This window comes from Leopardus geoffroyi, chromosome C2 (genome assembly GCF_018350155.1).
Source record: "Leopardus geoffroyi isolate Oge1 chromosome C2, O.geoffroyi_Oge1_pat1.0, whole genome shotgun sequence".
Lineage (NCBI taxonomy): Eukaryota > Metazoa > Chordata > Mammalia > Carnivora > Felidae > Leopardus > Leopardus geoffroyi.
This window is the reverse complement of record NC_059333.1, coordinates 124,906,547-124,922,744: the sequence shown is the minus strand read 5'-3', so window position 1 is coordinate 124,922,744 and position 16,198 is coordinate 124,906,547. Positions and strand designations below refer to the sequence as shown.

General features: G+C 36.8%; 1 protein-coding gene across 1 annotated transcript in view; it reads right to left on the bottom strand.

The window, feature by feature from the left end:
* Nucleotides 1-16,198, bottom strand: part of CEP70 (centrosomal protein 70) — a 71,155-nt gene that overhangs the window by 40,423 nt on the left and 14,534 nt on the right. The window contains 5 exon segments of the mRNA XM_045503492.1: nt 1,805-1,974; nt 11,330-11,510; nt 11,854-11,977; nt 12,101-12,191; nt 14,840-14,965. Of these exon segments, the coding sequence (XP_045359448.1) occupies nt 1,805-1,974; nt 11,330-11,510; nt 11,854-11,977; nt 12,101-12,191; nt 14,840-14,854 (581 nt within the window). The 5' untranslated portion in view covers nt 14,855-14,965.

Sequence of the window (16,198 nt, the reverse complement as noted above, 5' to 3'; positions counted from 1 at the left end):
TATATAATTCCCTGTACTCTTCACTAAAAAGTCCTAAAATCAGTGACAACATAATAAACATTATAAGCATGACAAGCAACCCCAACATCCAGACTGTGGTCTCTAAAAACCATTCCTAACTAAAAGAAATGTCTAATTAATTAATTTTAATTTTAATTTAGTTAATTCTAAATGTTTAGTGTTAGCTTTAACAAATATCTGAGTCCACTTCACAAAAGCGCTCTGAGGCAAAAAAAAAATTAATTAAATAATAATAATGATAATAATAAAGCACAGAATGTGCCTTCTGCCTAAAAGTAAGAAATTTAACAAAGATTAATGCGGTTGGGTCGAAAGGATATAATACCAGCAGGAAAAAGTTCCCACCGGCTGAAGACAGAATAATTTTATTATTAAAATACTTGAGTTAACAACAAAGAAGAGAGATAGCCACAAACAAAAAATCTTACTGCTTATCACTGGAAATCATAACAGCATCAACTTCTTACGCTAAAAAGTGAGAATTAAGGGGCGCCTGGGTGGCTCAGCTCATTGGGCATCTGCCTCTTGATTCCAGCTCAGGTTATGAAGATCTCACATTTTGTGAGTTCAAGCCTCTGCTTGGGACTCTGTCTCCCTCTCTGCCCCTCCTCTGCTAGCTTTCTCTCTCTCTCTCAAAATAAATAAACTCTAAAAAATTTTTTAAAAAAGAAAAAGTAGGAAGTAAAATGAAAAAACTGAACATTAATTCTATCTTCCCTGTAACAAACCACATAAGGCAACTAAACAGCCCCTAGTCAATAGGAAAGATTCTTTTTTTATGAAAGAATTAAAAAAAAATTGAAAAATTGAAAAATTGAATTGAACTGAATTGAATTGAATTGAAAAATCACCATTTTGCAAAATCACCAATTGGGTGAAACCATTAGATGAAGAGATGATGGGGAATTTTATAGTGGAAAGATTATATTACTATTTAACCCCAACAATCTAGTATCCCTAAGAGTAAGTCAACAAGACAATATGTGCCTAGGGGCGCCTGGGTGGCGCAGTCGGTTAGGTTAAGCGTCCAACTTCAGCCAGGTCACGATCTCGCGGTTCGTGAGTTCGAGCCCCGCGTCAGGCTCTGGGCTGATGGCTCAGAGCCTGGAGCCTGTTTCCGATTCTGTGTCTCCCTCTCTCTCTGCCCCTCCCCCGTTCATGCTCTGTCTCTCTCTGTCCCAAAAATAAATAAACGTTGAAAAAAAAATTTTTTTTAAAAGACAATATGTGCCTAATATGTTACAATTAGAAGCAATTACCACCTATGGAAGTACTTTGCCAAAAATATTTTTTCTTTTTTTTAAAGTTTATTTATTTATTTTGAGAGACAGTGAGTTTATTTATTTTGCAAGACAGAGAATCCCAAGCAGACTCTGTGCTGTCAGGGCAGAGCCCAACACGGGGCTCCATCTCACAACTGTGAGATCACAGCCTGAATAAAAACAAAGAGTTGGATGCTTATATGACTGAGCCACCCAGGCACCCCTGCCAAAAATATTTGTATCTAAGTTTAGCCCTAAATTCCAGTTTAGAGGAAATACAGGAGACAGAAGAGTAAGTTAAATGACATAATAAGAAAGCAAATCTAGCATAAACCAGTTTCCAAGACAAATGACCAGTTTCTTCAACAAGTCAATGACATTTTGGGGGGAAAATAAGCAGCGAACAAAAGGAGGAAGACTCCTCTAGTTTATAAGAGATATAACCACTCCCAAGATAAAATGTCTTTTAAAAAATGATAATGAATAAAACTATACATATGAATTTATGTAGGAAACATTACTGTCTATCCAAGATGGTATGAGGAACTCTTTTGCAGAGATAAGCAAACACTCTGTTTTGAGTGACAATGCGCTCTTCCTCCTCTTTTGTTAATCTATAGATATCCTTTTGCAAAAAAGCAATGGTCTCTTGTTGCTCCATTTGTTTTTTCTTATAATGCTGACATTTTGCCTGTAAGAAATTTTTCAAAAGACATAATCACAATATGTACCTCTAGGACATGCTGCCCTAATAACATTGTACACAGCTTCTATCAAGATGCTTCATTCAAGAACTTTTAACAACTGTTTTCACATGGGTGCAAGCTCCAAGGACATTAATAAGTCATAAACAGAAAAAAAATCAAACAATAGGGAAACTATAATTAATTGGGTCTATTCAAGTTTGGGTAGTAAGTAAAGGAACTCAAGTATGTCCATAAAAATGATATAATTTCATAGATGAAAATAATAATCAGGAAACAACCAATATTAACAAATTGGATTTAACAAAAACCAGGATTTAAAATTCAGTTTTCTTTTTTTTTTTTTTTTTTGAGAAAGAGCATACATGCACACAGGAGCTAGGGAGGGACAGAGGCAGGAGGACAAAGAGAGAATCTTAAGCAGGCTCCACACCCAGCACAGAGCCCAACAACAGAGCCTGAAATGTGACTTGATCACATGACCTTGAGATCACGACCTGAGCAGAAATCAAGTTGGATAGCCACCCAAGTGCCCCTAAAATTCAGATTAAGTGATCAATGATAATTCAAGATTTCAGATAATTTGATCAATTTAGGCACTCGTGCAATATAAGAGGCAACAAACTCAGAGGAAGTCCCTAACAAGGATTATTAAGAAATAATATATACCCCAAGATTTATACAAAGGAATATAAATCTTGGACACTCTCTTGCTTGTCTTCAATGAAATATCACTGGTCTGGTTTTCTCTTATTCCCTACCTTCAATCCTTCAATGTCTTTTGAAAGCTCATTATCAACAGCACTATCATTGCTGTTATTAATACACTTTTCATTAAACTCAGTGAGAAACTCCATCCCCACCTAACCTGCCTATAACTAAGACATACCATTTTCAGAAGAGAATGACTTTTCTAAGCACATGTTCACCTGCCCATAGTGTCGAGTTTACTGAGACTTAGCCTCAAGGGGAAAAGGGGACTCAGCTTCTGATACTACAACATCTCCCAGTAACCAGTGATCATCTGCCTCAGCCCCCAACTGGAAGTCAGGCAGTTGCTCTAGAGCCAAGTGATAAATGTCCCAGTTCCACCTCTATACATTAGCAATGAAACCAGAACTAATCATCAGTTTTGCAAGGTTGCAGATGTTAAGAGCAATATACAACCATGAACTGTATCTCTCCTAAGTCATTCTATGAGGCCAACATTATCCTGATACTAAGCAAGACAACACAAGAGAAGAGAACCACAAACCAATATCCATTATACACACTAATGTGGATAATCTCCGACAAAACTCTAGCAAACCAAATTCCTTAACATATTAAAAGGATTGTATACCAGGACCAAGCGACATCTATTCCTAGAATGCAGAAATGACCCACCATATGAAAAATCAAGGTACTACACCACATTAACAGATTGAAAGGAAAAAAAAATATATGATCATCTTAATTGATGTAGAAAACGCATTTGACAAAATCCAACACCCTTTCATGATAAAACACTCAGCAAACCAGGAACAGAATGAAACATTCTCAACATAATAAAAGCCATTTATGGGGCACCTGGGTGGCTCAGTTGGTTAAGTGTCCGACTTTGGCTCAGGTCATGATCTCACATTTAGTGAGTTTGAGCCCTGCACTGGGCTCTGTGATCACAGTTCAGAGCCTGGAGCCTGCTTCAGATTCTGTGTCTCCCTCTCTCTGCCCCATCCCTACTCATGCTCTGTCTCTCTCTGTCTTAAAAGTAAATAAAACATTTTTAAAAAATTTAAAAAGCCATTTATGAAAAACCTAGAGTGAACATCATACTCAATAGTGACAGACTGAAAGCTTTTCCTCTAAGATCAGAAACAAGGCAAAGATGCCTGCATTCGTTAACTGTATTCCACATAGTATTGGAAGTCCTTATCAGAGTAATCAGCCAAGAAATGGAAATAAAAGGCATCCATTTTAGAAAGAGGTAGAAGTATGTTTGTAGATGATACGGTGCTATATGCAGAAAACTTAAAGTGTGCACAAAAAGAAACCTGTTAGAATAAACGAATTCAGCAATGTAGAAACATACAAAGTCAACACAGAAAAATCAATTGCATTTCTTGTTTTTTGTTTTGAGAGACAGAAAGAGAGAGAGAGAGACAGAAAGAGAGAGTCGTGCAAAGGAAGGGCAGAGAGGGAGGGAGAATCTTAACCAGGATCCAGGCTGTTGGTGCAGAGCCCCACATGGGGCCCAATCTCACAAACCACGAGATCGTGACCTGAGCCAGGACCAAGAGTCAGATGCTCAACCGAATGAGCCACCCAGACACCGCTCAATTGCATTTCTGTATTTACAATGAACAATCCAAAAGGGAAATTAAGAAAACAATTCCATTTACAATAGATCGAAAAGAATAAAATAGAAATAAACCAAGAAGACAAAAGACATACATTGAAATTATAAAAAGTTGCTGAAGGAAAGTGAAGACAACACAAATGAATGTCAAGACATTCTGTATTCACAGACTGGAAGACTTAATATTGTTTAGAGGTCAATACTACCCTAAGTGATCTAGAGACTCAATGCAATCACTATCAAAATTCCAATGACATTTTTTTTTGCAGAAACAGAAAAATCTGTCCTAAAGTTCACATGGAATCTCAAGAGATCTTACACAGCCAAAACAATCTTAAAAAAGGAACAAAGTTAAGGTTCTTAAACTTCCTGATTTCAAAGCTTATCACAAAACTATATTAATCAAAACAGTGTGATACTGGTATATACCAACAGAGTAGAACAGAGAAAGCCCAGAAATAATCCTGTGGATACATGATCAAATATTTTTTCAACAAGGGTACCAAAACCATTCAAAGGGAAGAGAACAGGCCTTGTTCAACAAATAATGTTGGGAAAACTGGGTATCTACATACTAAAGAATTAAGTTGGACCCTTATCTAACACCATATACAAAAATTAACTTAAAATGGATCAAAGATCTAAATGTACAAGATAAAATTATAAAATTCTTAGAAGAAAACATAGGACAAAAGCTTAGTGACACTGGATTTGGCAATCGTTTCTTGGATAAGACACAAAAAGCACAAGAGAAAAAAAAAACAGATAAATTGACTTTCTCCAAACTTAAAACTTTTGTCTATCAAAGGACAACCAACAAAATAAGAAAATATTTTCAAATAGTACATAGGATAAGAGTCAGTATCCAAAATAAACAACTCCAGGGGTGCCTGGGTGGCTCAGTTGGTTAAGCGTCCGACTTCGGCTCAGGTCACGAACTCGCGGTTTGTGAGCTCAAGCCCCGTATCAGGTTCTGTGCTGACAGCTCAGAGCCTGGAGCCTGCTTCAGATTCTGTGTCTCCCTCTCTCTGCCCCTCCCCTGCTCATGCTCTGTCTCTCTCTGTCTCCCAAAAATAAATAAATGTTAAAAAATAAATAAATCAATAAACAACTCCAACAACTCAACAAAATCCAATAAAAAAACAAGGACTTGAATAGACATTTCTCTGAAGAACATATACAAATGAGCAATAAGCACATGAAAAGATGCTCAACATCACAGACCATTAGTAAAATGCAACTTAAAACCAGAATAAGATACCACTTCATACCAATTAAAATGGCTACCATTAAAAATACAACAAAAATAAAAAATAACAAATGTAGGTAAGGATGTGGGGAAATCTTGTGCCTTGCTGGTAGAAATGTAAAATAGTGTAGCAACTTCAGAGAATATATTGCAGTTCAAGAAAAAATTAAACATAAATTTACCATATGACCAAGCAATTCCACTTCTGGGTATATAACCCAAACAACTGAAAGCAGGGACTTGAATAGACATTTGTACATCCACGTTCATAGAGGGATTATCCACAATAGCCAAAAGATGAAAACAATCCAAGTGTCTATTGATGGATGAATGGATAAACAAAATGTGGTATATACACACAACAGAATGTTATCAGGCTTTAAAGAGAAAGGAAATCCCAGCATGCTACAACATGGATAAATCTTGAAGACATTATGGTAAAAATGAAATAAGCCAGTCACAAAAGGACCAATACTGTAGGATTCCACTTATATGAGGTAACTAGAATGGTCAATAATAAGACAAAGTAGAATGATGGTTGTCAGGAGCTGCAGGGAGCAAAGAATGAGGAGTTACTGTTTCATGAGTATGAAGTTTCAGTTTGGGAAGATGAAAAAAGTTCTGTAGATGGATGGTGAGGACAGTTGCACAACAGGAATGTATTTAATGCTACTCAAGTGTATACTTTAAAATGGTTAAGTTTTATGTTCTGTATGACGATATACAACAAAAAAAGGGCGAAAATCAATTTATCTCTATAAACTAGCAATGAACATTAATAATTTAAACAGAAAATCGGGGTGTCTGGCTGGCTCCATCGGAAGTGTGTGCAACTCGATCTCAGGATTGTGAGCTTGAGACCCAAGGTAGGTGTAGAGATTAAGTTTTTTATTTTTATTTTTTTAAGATTTTATTTTTTAGGGGCGCCTGGGTGGCGCAGTCGGTTAAGCGTCCGACTTCAGCCAGGTCACGATCTCGCGGTCCATGAGTTCGAGCCCCGCGTCAGGCTCTGGGCTGATGGCTCAGAACCTGGAGACTGTTTCCGATTCTGTGTCTCCCTCTCTCTGCCCCTCCCCCGTTCATGCTCTGTCTGTCTCTGTCCCAAAAATAAATAAACGTTGAAAAAAAAAAAAATTTTAAAGATTTTATTTTTTAGTAAACAATCATCTACAATACATCTACAATACAATCATCTACAATACCATTAAAATATTGGATACTCAGAGCTAAATCTGATAAAATATGTGAAAGGCCAGAGTACCCCAAATTACAAAACACTGCTGAGAGAAATTAAAGACTTACACAAACAGAAACAGCATGTTCATGGATCATAACATTCAATACTGTTAAGATGCCGTTCTCCCCAAACTGATCTATGTATTCAATCCCAGCAGGCTTTTTTTCTGGAAATCAACAATTAGAAAATTCACAAAGAAATGCAAAAGACCTAAAATAGTGAATACAACATTGACAAAGAAAAATGTAGAAGACTTACAGTGCCTGATTACAAGATTGACCATAATCAAAACAGTGTGGTACTTCCATAAAGACAGATACATACATTAATGAAACCAGTGTCCAGAAGTAGAGCCACACATACAACAATTCATTTCGTCTAAAAGTACAAAGGCAATGTGGCAGAGGCAGGATACTCTTTCTAAAAAATGGTGGTATAACAATTAGATATTATAACCTTGAGCTAGGGATCATTTTTTAAGATACAAACCAAAAGCATAAGCTATTTTTAAAAAACCTGATAGAATTAAACCATCAAAATTTAGAACTTAAGCTCTTTTAAAACTACCAAAAAAATGAAGACAAGTCACAAACAGTTTCTTACAAAGTTAAATATATGCTTACCATACAACTCAGCAATGCTAGTCTTAGATATCTACCAAAGAGAAATGAAAGCCTATGTCCACAGAAACACTTGAACACAAATATTCATAAGCTCTATTTTTAATAGTCAGAAATTAGAAACAACTCAAATACACACTAACAGGTCAATACACTGTGGTATATCCACACAATGGAATACCTGTCAGTAATAAAAAGTAATAAACTATTGATACAACCAGCAACATGAATGAATTTTGAAATAATTATGTTCAGTGAAAGATGATTAGATATCAATGATTTTGATAGGGTAGTTAGATATGAGCTGGAGGTAAGGATGGTGGTAAACAGTGCTTCCAGTTTCCCCACTTTCCAGGGCTATCAGATCAAGAACAGCAGGTGCTCTCCTTGTGAGTCTGTGGCCTGCAATAACCTAGAACTTCATTATACTATATTTTAACTGTAGTTTCAGCACCTCTCACTCCTGTGAGGGAAAACAGCCATGACAGTTCTGGCAAGCACCCTGTAGGACCAAAAACTTCCCCTCCCTATTGGAGGAGTCCCTTAAATGACTGGAAACCTCAGTCAGAGACCACTCTAGCCACTACCCGTAACCTATGCAACCATAAAAAGAAAAGATAGCCCTAACTCCAGTGCCATTGCTACCTTGGGCCTGCCCGCTGTCCCATCTTGACAGCATATTGTCCTATTTAATAAACTGCTTTGTGCTTGCTACTTTCTTCTGGCTGTCTTTATTGGAGTGCGGATTCTTATATAAATCTTTCATGGGGAACCCAAGAACTAGACCTCCATTCACACAGCACACAATCTCCCACCAAGAACAATTTTAATAGCCTGTGCCACATGAAATGTCCGTTTCCTTCCTATCTCTTTCCTCCCTATTTAGATTTTAGTACATATAACCCAGTTATGTATTCTGCATGTTTTGCTGACTTTAAAAAAGTTTAGGTCTACAGACCACCACCAGAAACTCCCAACTCTACATGCAACACAATGGCAGTAATTAGTATCTTTCAGTACTCACTCTAAATGTCAATGGACTCAACACTCCAATCAAAAGACACAGGGTAAGAAAATGGATAAGGAAACAAGATCCATCTATATCCTGTTTACAAGAGACTCATTTTAGACCTAAAGACACCTTCAGATTGAAAGTAATGGGATGGAGAACCATCTATCATGGAGTAGCCATACTTAGACAATCTAGATTTTAAAATAAACATTGTAACAAGATGAAGAAGGGCTTTATAGCATAATTAAGGGGTCTATCCACCAAGAAGACCTAACAATTATAAACATCTATGCCAATGTGGAGCACCCAAACATATAAACCAATCACAAACATACAGAAACTCAGTGATAATGATACCATAATAGTAGGGGACTTCAACACCCATACTTACAGCAATGGACAGATCATCTAAACAGAAAACCAAGGAAACAATGGCTTGAATGACACACTGGACTAGATGGACTTAACATACATTCAGAACATTTCACCCTAAAGCATTGGAATACACATTCTTCACAAGTACGCATGATACATTCTCCAGAATAGAGTACATACTGGGGCACAAATCAGCCCAAGTACAAAAAAGATCAACATCAACAAGTACAATAAAGATCAAGATCACAATGAGATACCACCTCACACCTGTCATAATGACTAACGTTAACAACTCAGGCAACAACAGATGTTGGCAAGGATGCGGAGAAAGAGGATCTCTTTTGCATTGTTGGTGAGAATGCAAACCGGTACAGCCACTCTGGAAAACAGTAGGGAGATTCCTCAAAAATTAGTGCAATTACACTACTAGGATACAAAAATGCTGATTCGAAGGGGCATGTGTACCCCAGTGTTTATAGCAGCGCTATCAACAATAGCCAAATTATGAAAGGAGCCAAAATGTCCGTCAACTGATGAATAAAGATATGGTATACATATACAATGGAATATTACTTGGTGATCAAAAAGAATGAAATCCTGCCATTTGCAAAAATGTGGATGGAACTAGAATGTATTATGCTAAGCGAAGTAAGTCAGAGAAAGACCAACATCATATGATTTCACTCACATGTGTAATTTAAGAAACAAAAGGGAAGGAAAAACAAAGGAAGATAAAAACAGAGAGGGAGGAAACCTTAAGAGACTCTCAAATAGGGGTGCTTGGGTAGCTCAGTCGGTTAAGCAGCCAACTTTTGATTATGGCTCAGGTCGTGATCTCATGAGCCCTGTATGGGGCTCACCACTGGGCTTGGAGCCTACTTGGGATTCCTCTCTCCCTCTCTCTCTTCCCCTCCCTGCACTCGCCCATGTGCTCTCTCTCAAAATAAATAAATAAACAGTTAAATATAAAATAAAATAGGGGCGCCTGGGTGGCTTGGTCGCTTGAGCGTCTGACTTCGGCTCAGGTCATGATCTCACAGTTTGTAAGTTTGAGCCCTGCATCAGGCTCTGCGCTGACATTTGGAGCCTGCTTCAGTTTCTCTGTCTCCCTCTCTTTCTGCCCCTCCCCGGCTCACGCTCTTTCTCTCGCTCTCAAAAATAAATAAAAAAATAAAAAAATTTTTTTAATAAAGTAACGATTTCTTAAAATTGGGAAATTAAGCATTCAGTGTTAAAATACTTTTTATTTTTGTAAAAAGTACTTTATTTTTGTAAAAAGAAAAGTAACCAAACAACTTATAATAATCACAAAGGATATTCCATGAAAACATTACATAAATTTAATTCAGTAACAGTTATTTGAGCATTTACTCCTACTAAGAATAGGTACTCTTTTAGCCTAAACAAAATAGACAAAAATATTTGCCTTCATGGAGCTTACATTCTAACACAGGGAAATATATAAACAAAACTACTTGTTTATATATAGTATGTTAGGAGGTTGGACGGCGGTAAGAACTATGGATAAAACATAAATCAAGGAAGGAGTATGAAGTGTGGTGGATGGGATTGGCAACTGTAAGTAAAGTAGTCAAGAAAGGAATTCCTGAGAGATGGTAACATCCAAGAAAGGAAAGAGAGAACAAGCCATGCAGCTAACTCTTGGTGACACTGAGAAAGGAGAGAGAAAAGAGCATGCAGGGAAAAGGGAAAAGAAAGAACAAAATGTACAAAGGCCCTGAGGTGAGGATGATCAAGGAAAATGTTCAAGGAAGAACAAGAACATGAGTGTGGCTGGAGTAGAAATAAGCAAGGAATACACTAGATGAAATCAGAAAGTAACAGGTAGCCACATATGTAGGACCTTAGAGGCCATGGTAAGACTTTTTGATTCTCCTCTAAAGAAAAAGGAAAGCCATTAGGGGCTTCTGAGTTACTATGTTCAAAAAGACACTGAAAAAGGCAAGGGTGGAAACAAAGAGACCAACAGAGGGGTAGAAGAGAAATGAAGGTGACTTGGACCGGAGTGGAGACTAAAAAAAAATTAAAAGTTTTGGGAAGAAATCCAGGAATACATTTTTAGACACATAAAATTCTAGATATCTATTAGACATCCAGTAGAGATATCAAATAAGGCTGCAAGGTATCAGTCTGGAACTAAGGGAAGATGCCTGGGCTACAGGTTTAAATTACAAATGAATTTATGCTATGAATTAGACTGAACATCTGAGTTAGAATAAATAGGAAATATAAAAGATCTAAGAAATGAGTACTGGGGAGTCCCAGCACTAAGAGGATAGAGAGATAAGAACCAGCAAAGGAACTGAAGAATGACCAAAAGGAAAACCAGAGGAGAGGACATTCTGGAAACCAAAGAAAGAAAGAATCTTAAGAAGGCAACAGTGATAGGTCAGTAAGATAAAGTCCACTGAATTAAGCAACAACACAGAGGTCACCTGTGACCTTAATGAGCCGTTTTAGTACTATCATGTAAGAAAACACAATTAATACCTGTAATGCTTTATGCTCCTTTTGAAGATCTTTTATTTTATTCTGTTGCTGGCTAACCCTATTTATGGATTCATCCTCCAATTCACCAATTTTGGATTTCACACACTCCATAATTTGTTCCAAGTCATTAGCTCGTTGTTGCTGATCGGCTGCTCGGCTCTGTTCTAGCTGAAGTTCATTTCTAGTAACAGACAATTCCTTCCCTTAGTTATAAAAGTTAAATCACATCAACAAACATACCATCTAACAACATAATGAATTTCTAAAATTTCTTTGCATTCTTAAAATTTCCATCATGTAACACAAACCAATATAAGAAATATAGGACACTATTACACACCTAAGCTAAGCTATTACTGAAAGAATTATCTATTAAAAATATTAAAATATAAAAATATTTAAACTTAACATTTAGTCAAAATAGAAAATTAAAGGTCTGGATTCTTTTCAAGGCAATTATTTTTAGAATGCATATATCACTTATATACAAACAATTCAAAAGAGACATTTTTCCATTTTCTTACTTAAGCTGCTGATTAGTTTCTATGAGCTCCTGGATCATGTTCTGCTGACGTGTTGTTTCTTCCATCAATGTTTTCAAATTCTGCCTCATCTTCTGTGATGACTGTTTATCAAAAATGATGAAATCTACACTTATGGAATGTAACACAGATAATAAAATTAAAAAGCAAAAAAAAATTTTTAGGATAAAAAGTTTTGAAAGGAAAAAGACATTTTTTACCATAATGAGCAAGAATACGATCTGATTACCTTTAAGATCAGTTCTTTTGACTAGAAATAAAGGTTTTAAGCCATGCATCATCAAAAGCACATTTATGCTTTCCCATTCTGCTTCTTCCTGCTATGATTACAAAGAGAGAAAAGAATCAACTTTAACATATGGAGAGAACAAACACCCTCTTGAACATAATTTCCTTGTCTTCAGAATAATGGAACTTTTTCTCCAAAGTTTTTTAATATGAATTTTTATGTACATATAGTAAGTAAAATTAAACTTATTTCTGACAAAATTAGCAGACTAAAAAGAATGCAAATGAGCATAAATAATTATATAATTCCAGAATACTCATACATAAGGCCTTAATGGATAGAGTAAAACAAAAACACCAACAAAAAAATACCTTGTAATTTCAGTGAACCAAATAGACCCGAGTTTTTTTGTTTAACTGAACCAGACCAGGCTCTACTCAAAAGAAACAGCTGCAAATTAGGTCATATTAACTGAATAGTAAATTAAATTTGAGTCACTCAGAAACAAGTATCACTTAATAAGTAGGGTCACAAAAATTTTTTTTTAAATCTGACTGGTCAAAGCCAATAATTTAATAGTCTCTTGTATAATAGACAAGGTCTAATTATAAAAAGGAGTCTGTCCATCTAGGTAACTGATTCTAGTAGAATCGCTCTGAAAGATACTCTCAAGCTTTGTATCCCTCATTCTTAAATATGTATTTACAACACAAACCTGAGAGGGGAACCCTAACTTTCTAGAGTATGTAAATAAAAACATAATAATGGGAAGAAAAAGGTAATTAAGAACATACAATACAGATAAGAATGAAAAGAGCATGGGGCATCTGGGTGGCTCAGTCAACTAAGCATCTGACTTCGGCTCAGGTCCTGATCTCACCGTTTGTGGGTTCAGGCCCCGCTTCAGCCTCTGTGCTGACAGCTCAGAGCCTGGAGCTTGTTTCAAATTCTGTGTCTCCCCCTCTCTCTCTCTCTGCCCTTCCCCTGCTCACGCTCTGTATCTCTCAAAAGTAAATAACCATTAAAAATTTTTTAAAAAAGAATGAAAAGAGATTTTTTTTTAAATTTTTTTTTTTCAACATTTTATTTTTTTTGGGACAGAGAGAGACAGAGCATGAACGGGGGAGGGGCAGAGAGAGAGGGAGACACAGAATCGGAAACAGGCTCCAGGCTCTGAGCCATCAGCCCAGAGCCTGACGCGGGGCTCGAACTCACAGACCGCGAGATCATGACCTGGCTGAAGTCGGACGCTTAACCGACTGCGCCACCCAGGCGCCCCGAAAAGAGATTTTTTAATTATACATTTATATCCATGACATTAACAGTTTATAACAGTCTTTTGATGTAAATCCAATGATCAATTTGGAATCACTGTATGAGGTGATTTACTTGCTTTTTAAGTTATTAAAGTAGGGGTGCCTGGGTGGCTCAGTCAGTTAAGTGCCCAACTCTTGATTTCAGCTCAGGTCATGATCTCATCATTTGTGAGATCAAGCCCTGAATCAGGCTCGGTGCTTACAGCATGGAGCCTGCTTGGGATTCTCTCTCTCCCTCTCTCTGCCGCTCCCTTGCTCACTCGCGCGCGCTCTCTCTCTCTCCCAAAATAAACAAACATTTAAGTTACTAAAGTATATTTAAAAAGGTAATTTGAGTGAATTTTCAATGTTAAAATGCTTGAAAAAATAGAATTTATACAATAGTTTTCATTGGTGGAATAGTATTAAATATTTTAATAGCTTAAAGATTAATAATTTAAGCAACAGACAAAATACATATAAAAGGATTAGTCTCCATATCCAAATCCCTCTAGATATTAAAGAAATTTCTCAAGACAAAAAAGGAACAAATTACCCTGATAACTATGATAGCACTATCAGTAACAGTGCCAAATCTTTCCTTTTGACTGCTTTCCTCCTCTTCTCTATCCTTTCTGTACTTCTCCGCCCTCCCACAATCTTTTCCCTTATTATTTTTTAAGGTCTTCTGGTCACAAAGATTCATGACCCAGAATTTAAATTATTAAACATATCAGTTTTAGGGGCGCCTGGGTGGCTCAGTTGGTTGAGTGTCTGACTTTGGCTCAGGTCATCCTCTCACAGTTCTTGAGTTCCAGCCCCGTGTCGGGCTCTGTGCTGACAGCTCAGAGCCTGGAGCCTGCTTTAGATTCTGTGTCTCCCTCTCTGTCTGCCCCTTCCCCACTCAAGCTCTGTCTCTGTCTCTCTCAAAAATAAACATAAAAAAAAAAAAAAAAAAGATATGTTTTTAGGAGCCAAAAGTTCTGGGTGGGCATCTCAGTGGATGTCTACTATGACTCGCAAAAACAAAGTACTCTGTAAATAATGCCACACATTTTAAGTGATCAAATTATACATATTGTTCCTGGATACCTCTTTTAATGGAAAGAATAACTGCAAATTCTGAAAAGAGCTAAGAATGGCATTTTCTTAAAAAAAAAAAAAAGGAAAAGAATGGCATTTTCTAAAGTATGTGGTACAGAACCCTAAAGAACTGTTCGTGAGACTAATGTGAAATAAGTAGGAAATACTGTATACTAAAGTCTCTCTTTGGACAGTATTGTGAAGTCTTACAATAACAAAATCATTAAATAATCTTTAACCCAACATTTCCCAAAGTTATTTTATTAAAGAACCCTTTTAAGAAAGATTTTTCACATTTGTAAATGCGGTATTCTTTGGCACGTACTTCACGAAACACTGGCTTCAAATATTTTAAGTTTACCTGTTTTTCAGTCATGAGTCTGTTTGATGATTTACTAGACTCCTAGGCTTTAGGGGCTGCTGGAGATTTGGTATCTTAAGTAAAATCCGAAGAAGTAGATTGGCAGTAAAAAAATACTGGAGTTGCCTAAATTAGAAAAGAAAAAATGTAATAGGTGTTAAAGGAAATTATACTTAAAAGAACCAATAACTCTTTGGCAATCTAAGCCATTCCTGTGTCAAAAGTCGTATGACTTGTCAGAAAACTGATTTTAAGAATGATTAGAACAGGGGCACCTGGGTGGCTCAGTTGGTTAAGTGTTCAACTTCAGCTCAAATCATGATCTCACATTTCGTGAGTTTGAGCCCCTAACAGGCTCTGTACTGACAGCTCAGAGCCTGGAGCCTGCTTCGGATTCTTTATCTCCCTCTCTCTCTGCCCCTCCCCTGCTCATGCTGTGTCTCTGTCTCTCAAAAACAAACATTTTTCAAATAAAAATTAAAAAAAAAAAAGAATGATTAGAATAAACCCTAATTTGGGGATGCCTGGCTGGCTCAGTTAGAAGAGCATGCAACTCTTGATCTCTGGGTCCTGAGTTCAAGACCCACATTGGGTGTAGAGATTGCTTAAAATTAAAAAAAAAATCAATGTAAAAAAAGAATAAGCCTGATCTTATGATGTTCTCTTCTAGAAATAAAACATTATGAGGTTTGACACACACACACACACACACACACACACACACACACACACACACACACTATTAACTAGCTAATGTATGAAGCACATGCTGCTGATAAAGTTATCTTTTGTAAGCTGATTCCCCAAAACTCAAGGAAATGTGCCTGGCCGAAAGTTACACATCAGTCTAACAATTCACGTGACTAATGCCAAGGGTAAATGCAGTGCCACTTTCTTAGGTGGTCTTTATTTCTAAATAGATCAGAGGCTAGCAGCGAAGGGTTCTGTTTGGGAGACAAAAAAGTTTTTATTTACTCTACCTTACCATCACTTCCTCTGGTTTTCTAAGACTCTATCATCCTATAGGAAAAAATTTTCTTGTATTGGTTGATATATAGGTAGAATTCCTCCTTTCCAGAGGCACAATCACACACATTCATTAGCATCATGAACTTTTAGACCTTGAGAGGACCTTGGGAATTGTTTGATCCCAAATCTCGAGCTGTTTGTAGCTGGCAGGGAGGCATACAGGAGAGTTGTACCAGTGTAGCATATACTGGTAACCATCTGGTGAAATGATCTTGTCAGGATTGATTAGGAAAGAAGCAAGCCTCCTTGCTACCAGGTCGTATTTCTTCCAAAGTACAATTCTACCCTTCTAGGTCTGCTTCAGATAATGAAATCCAACTAGACAATTTA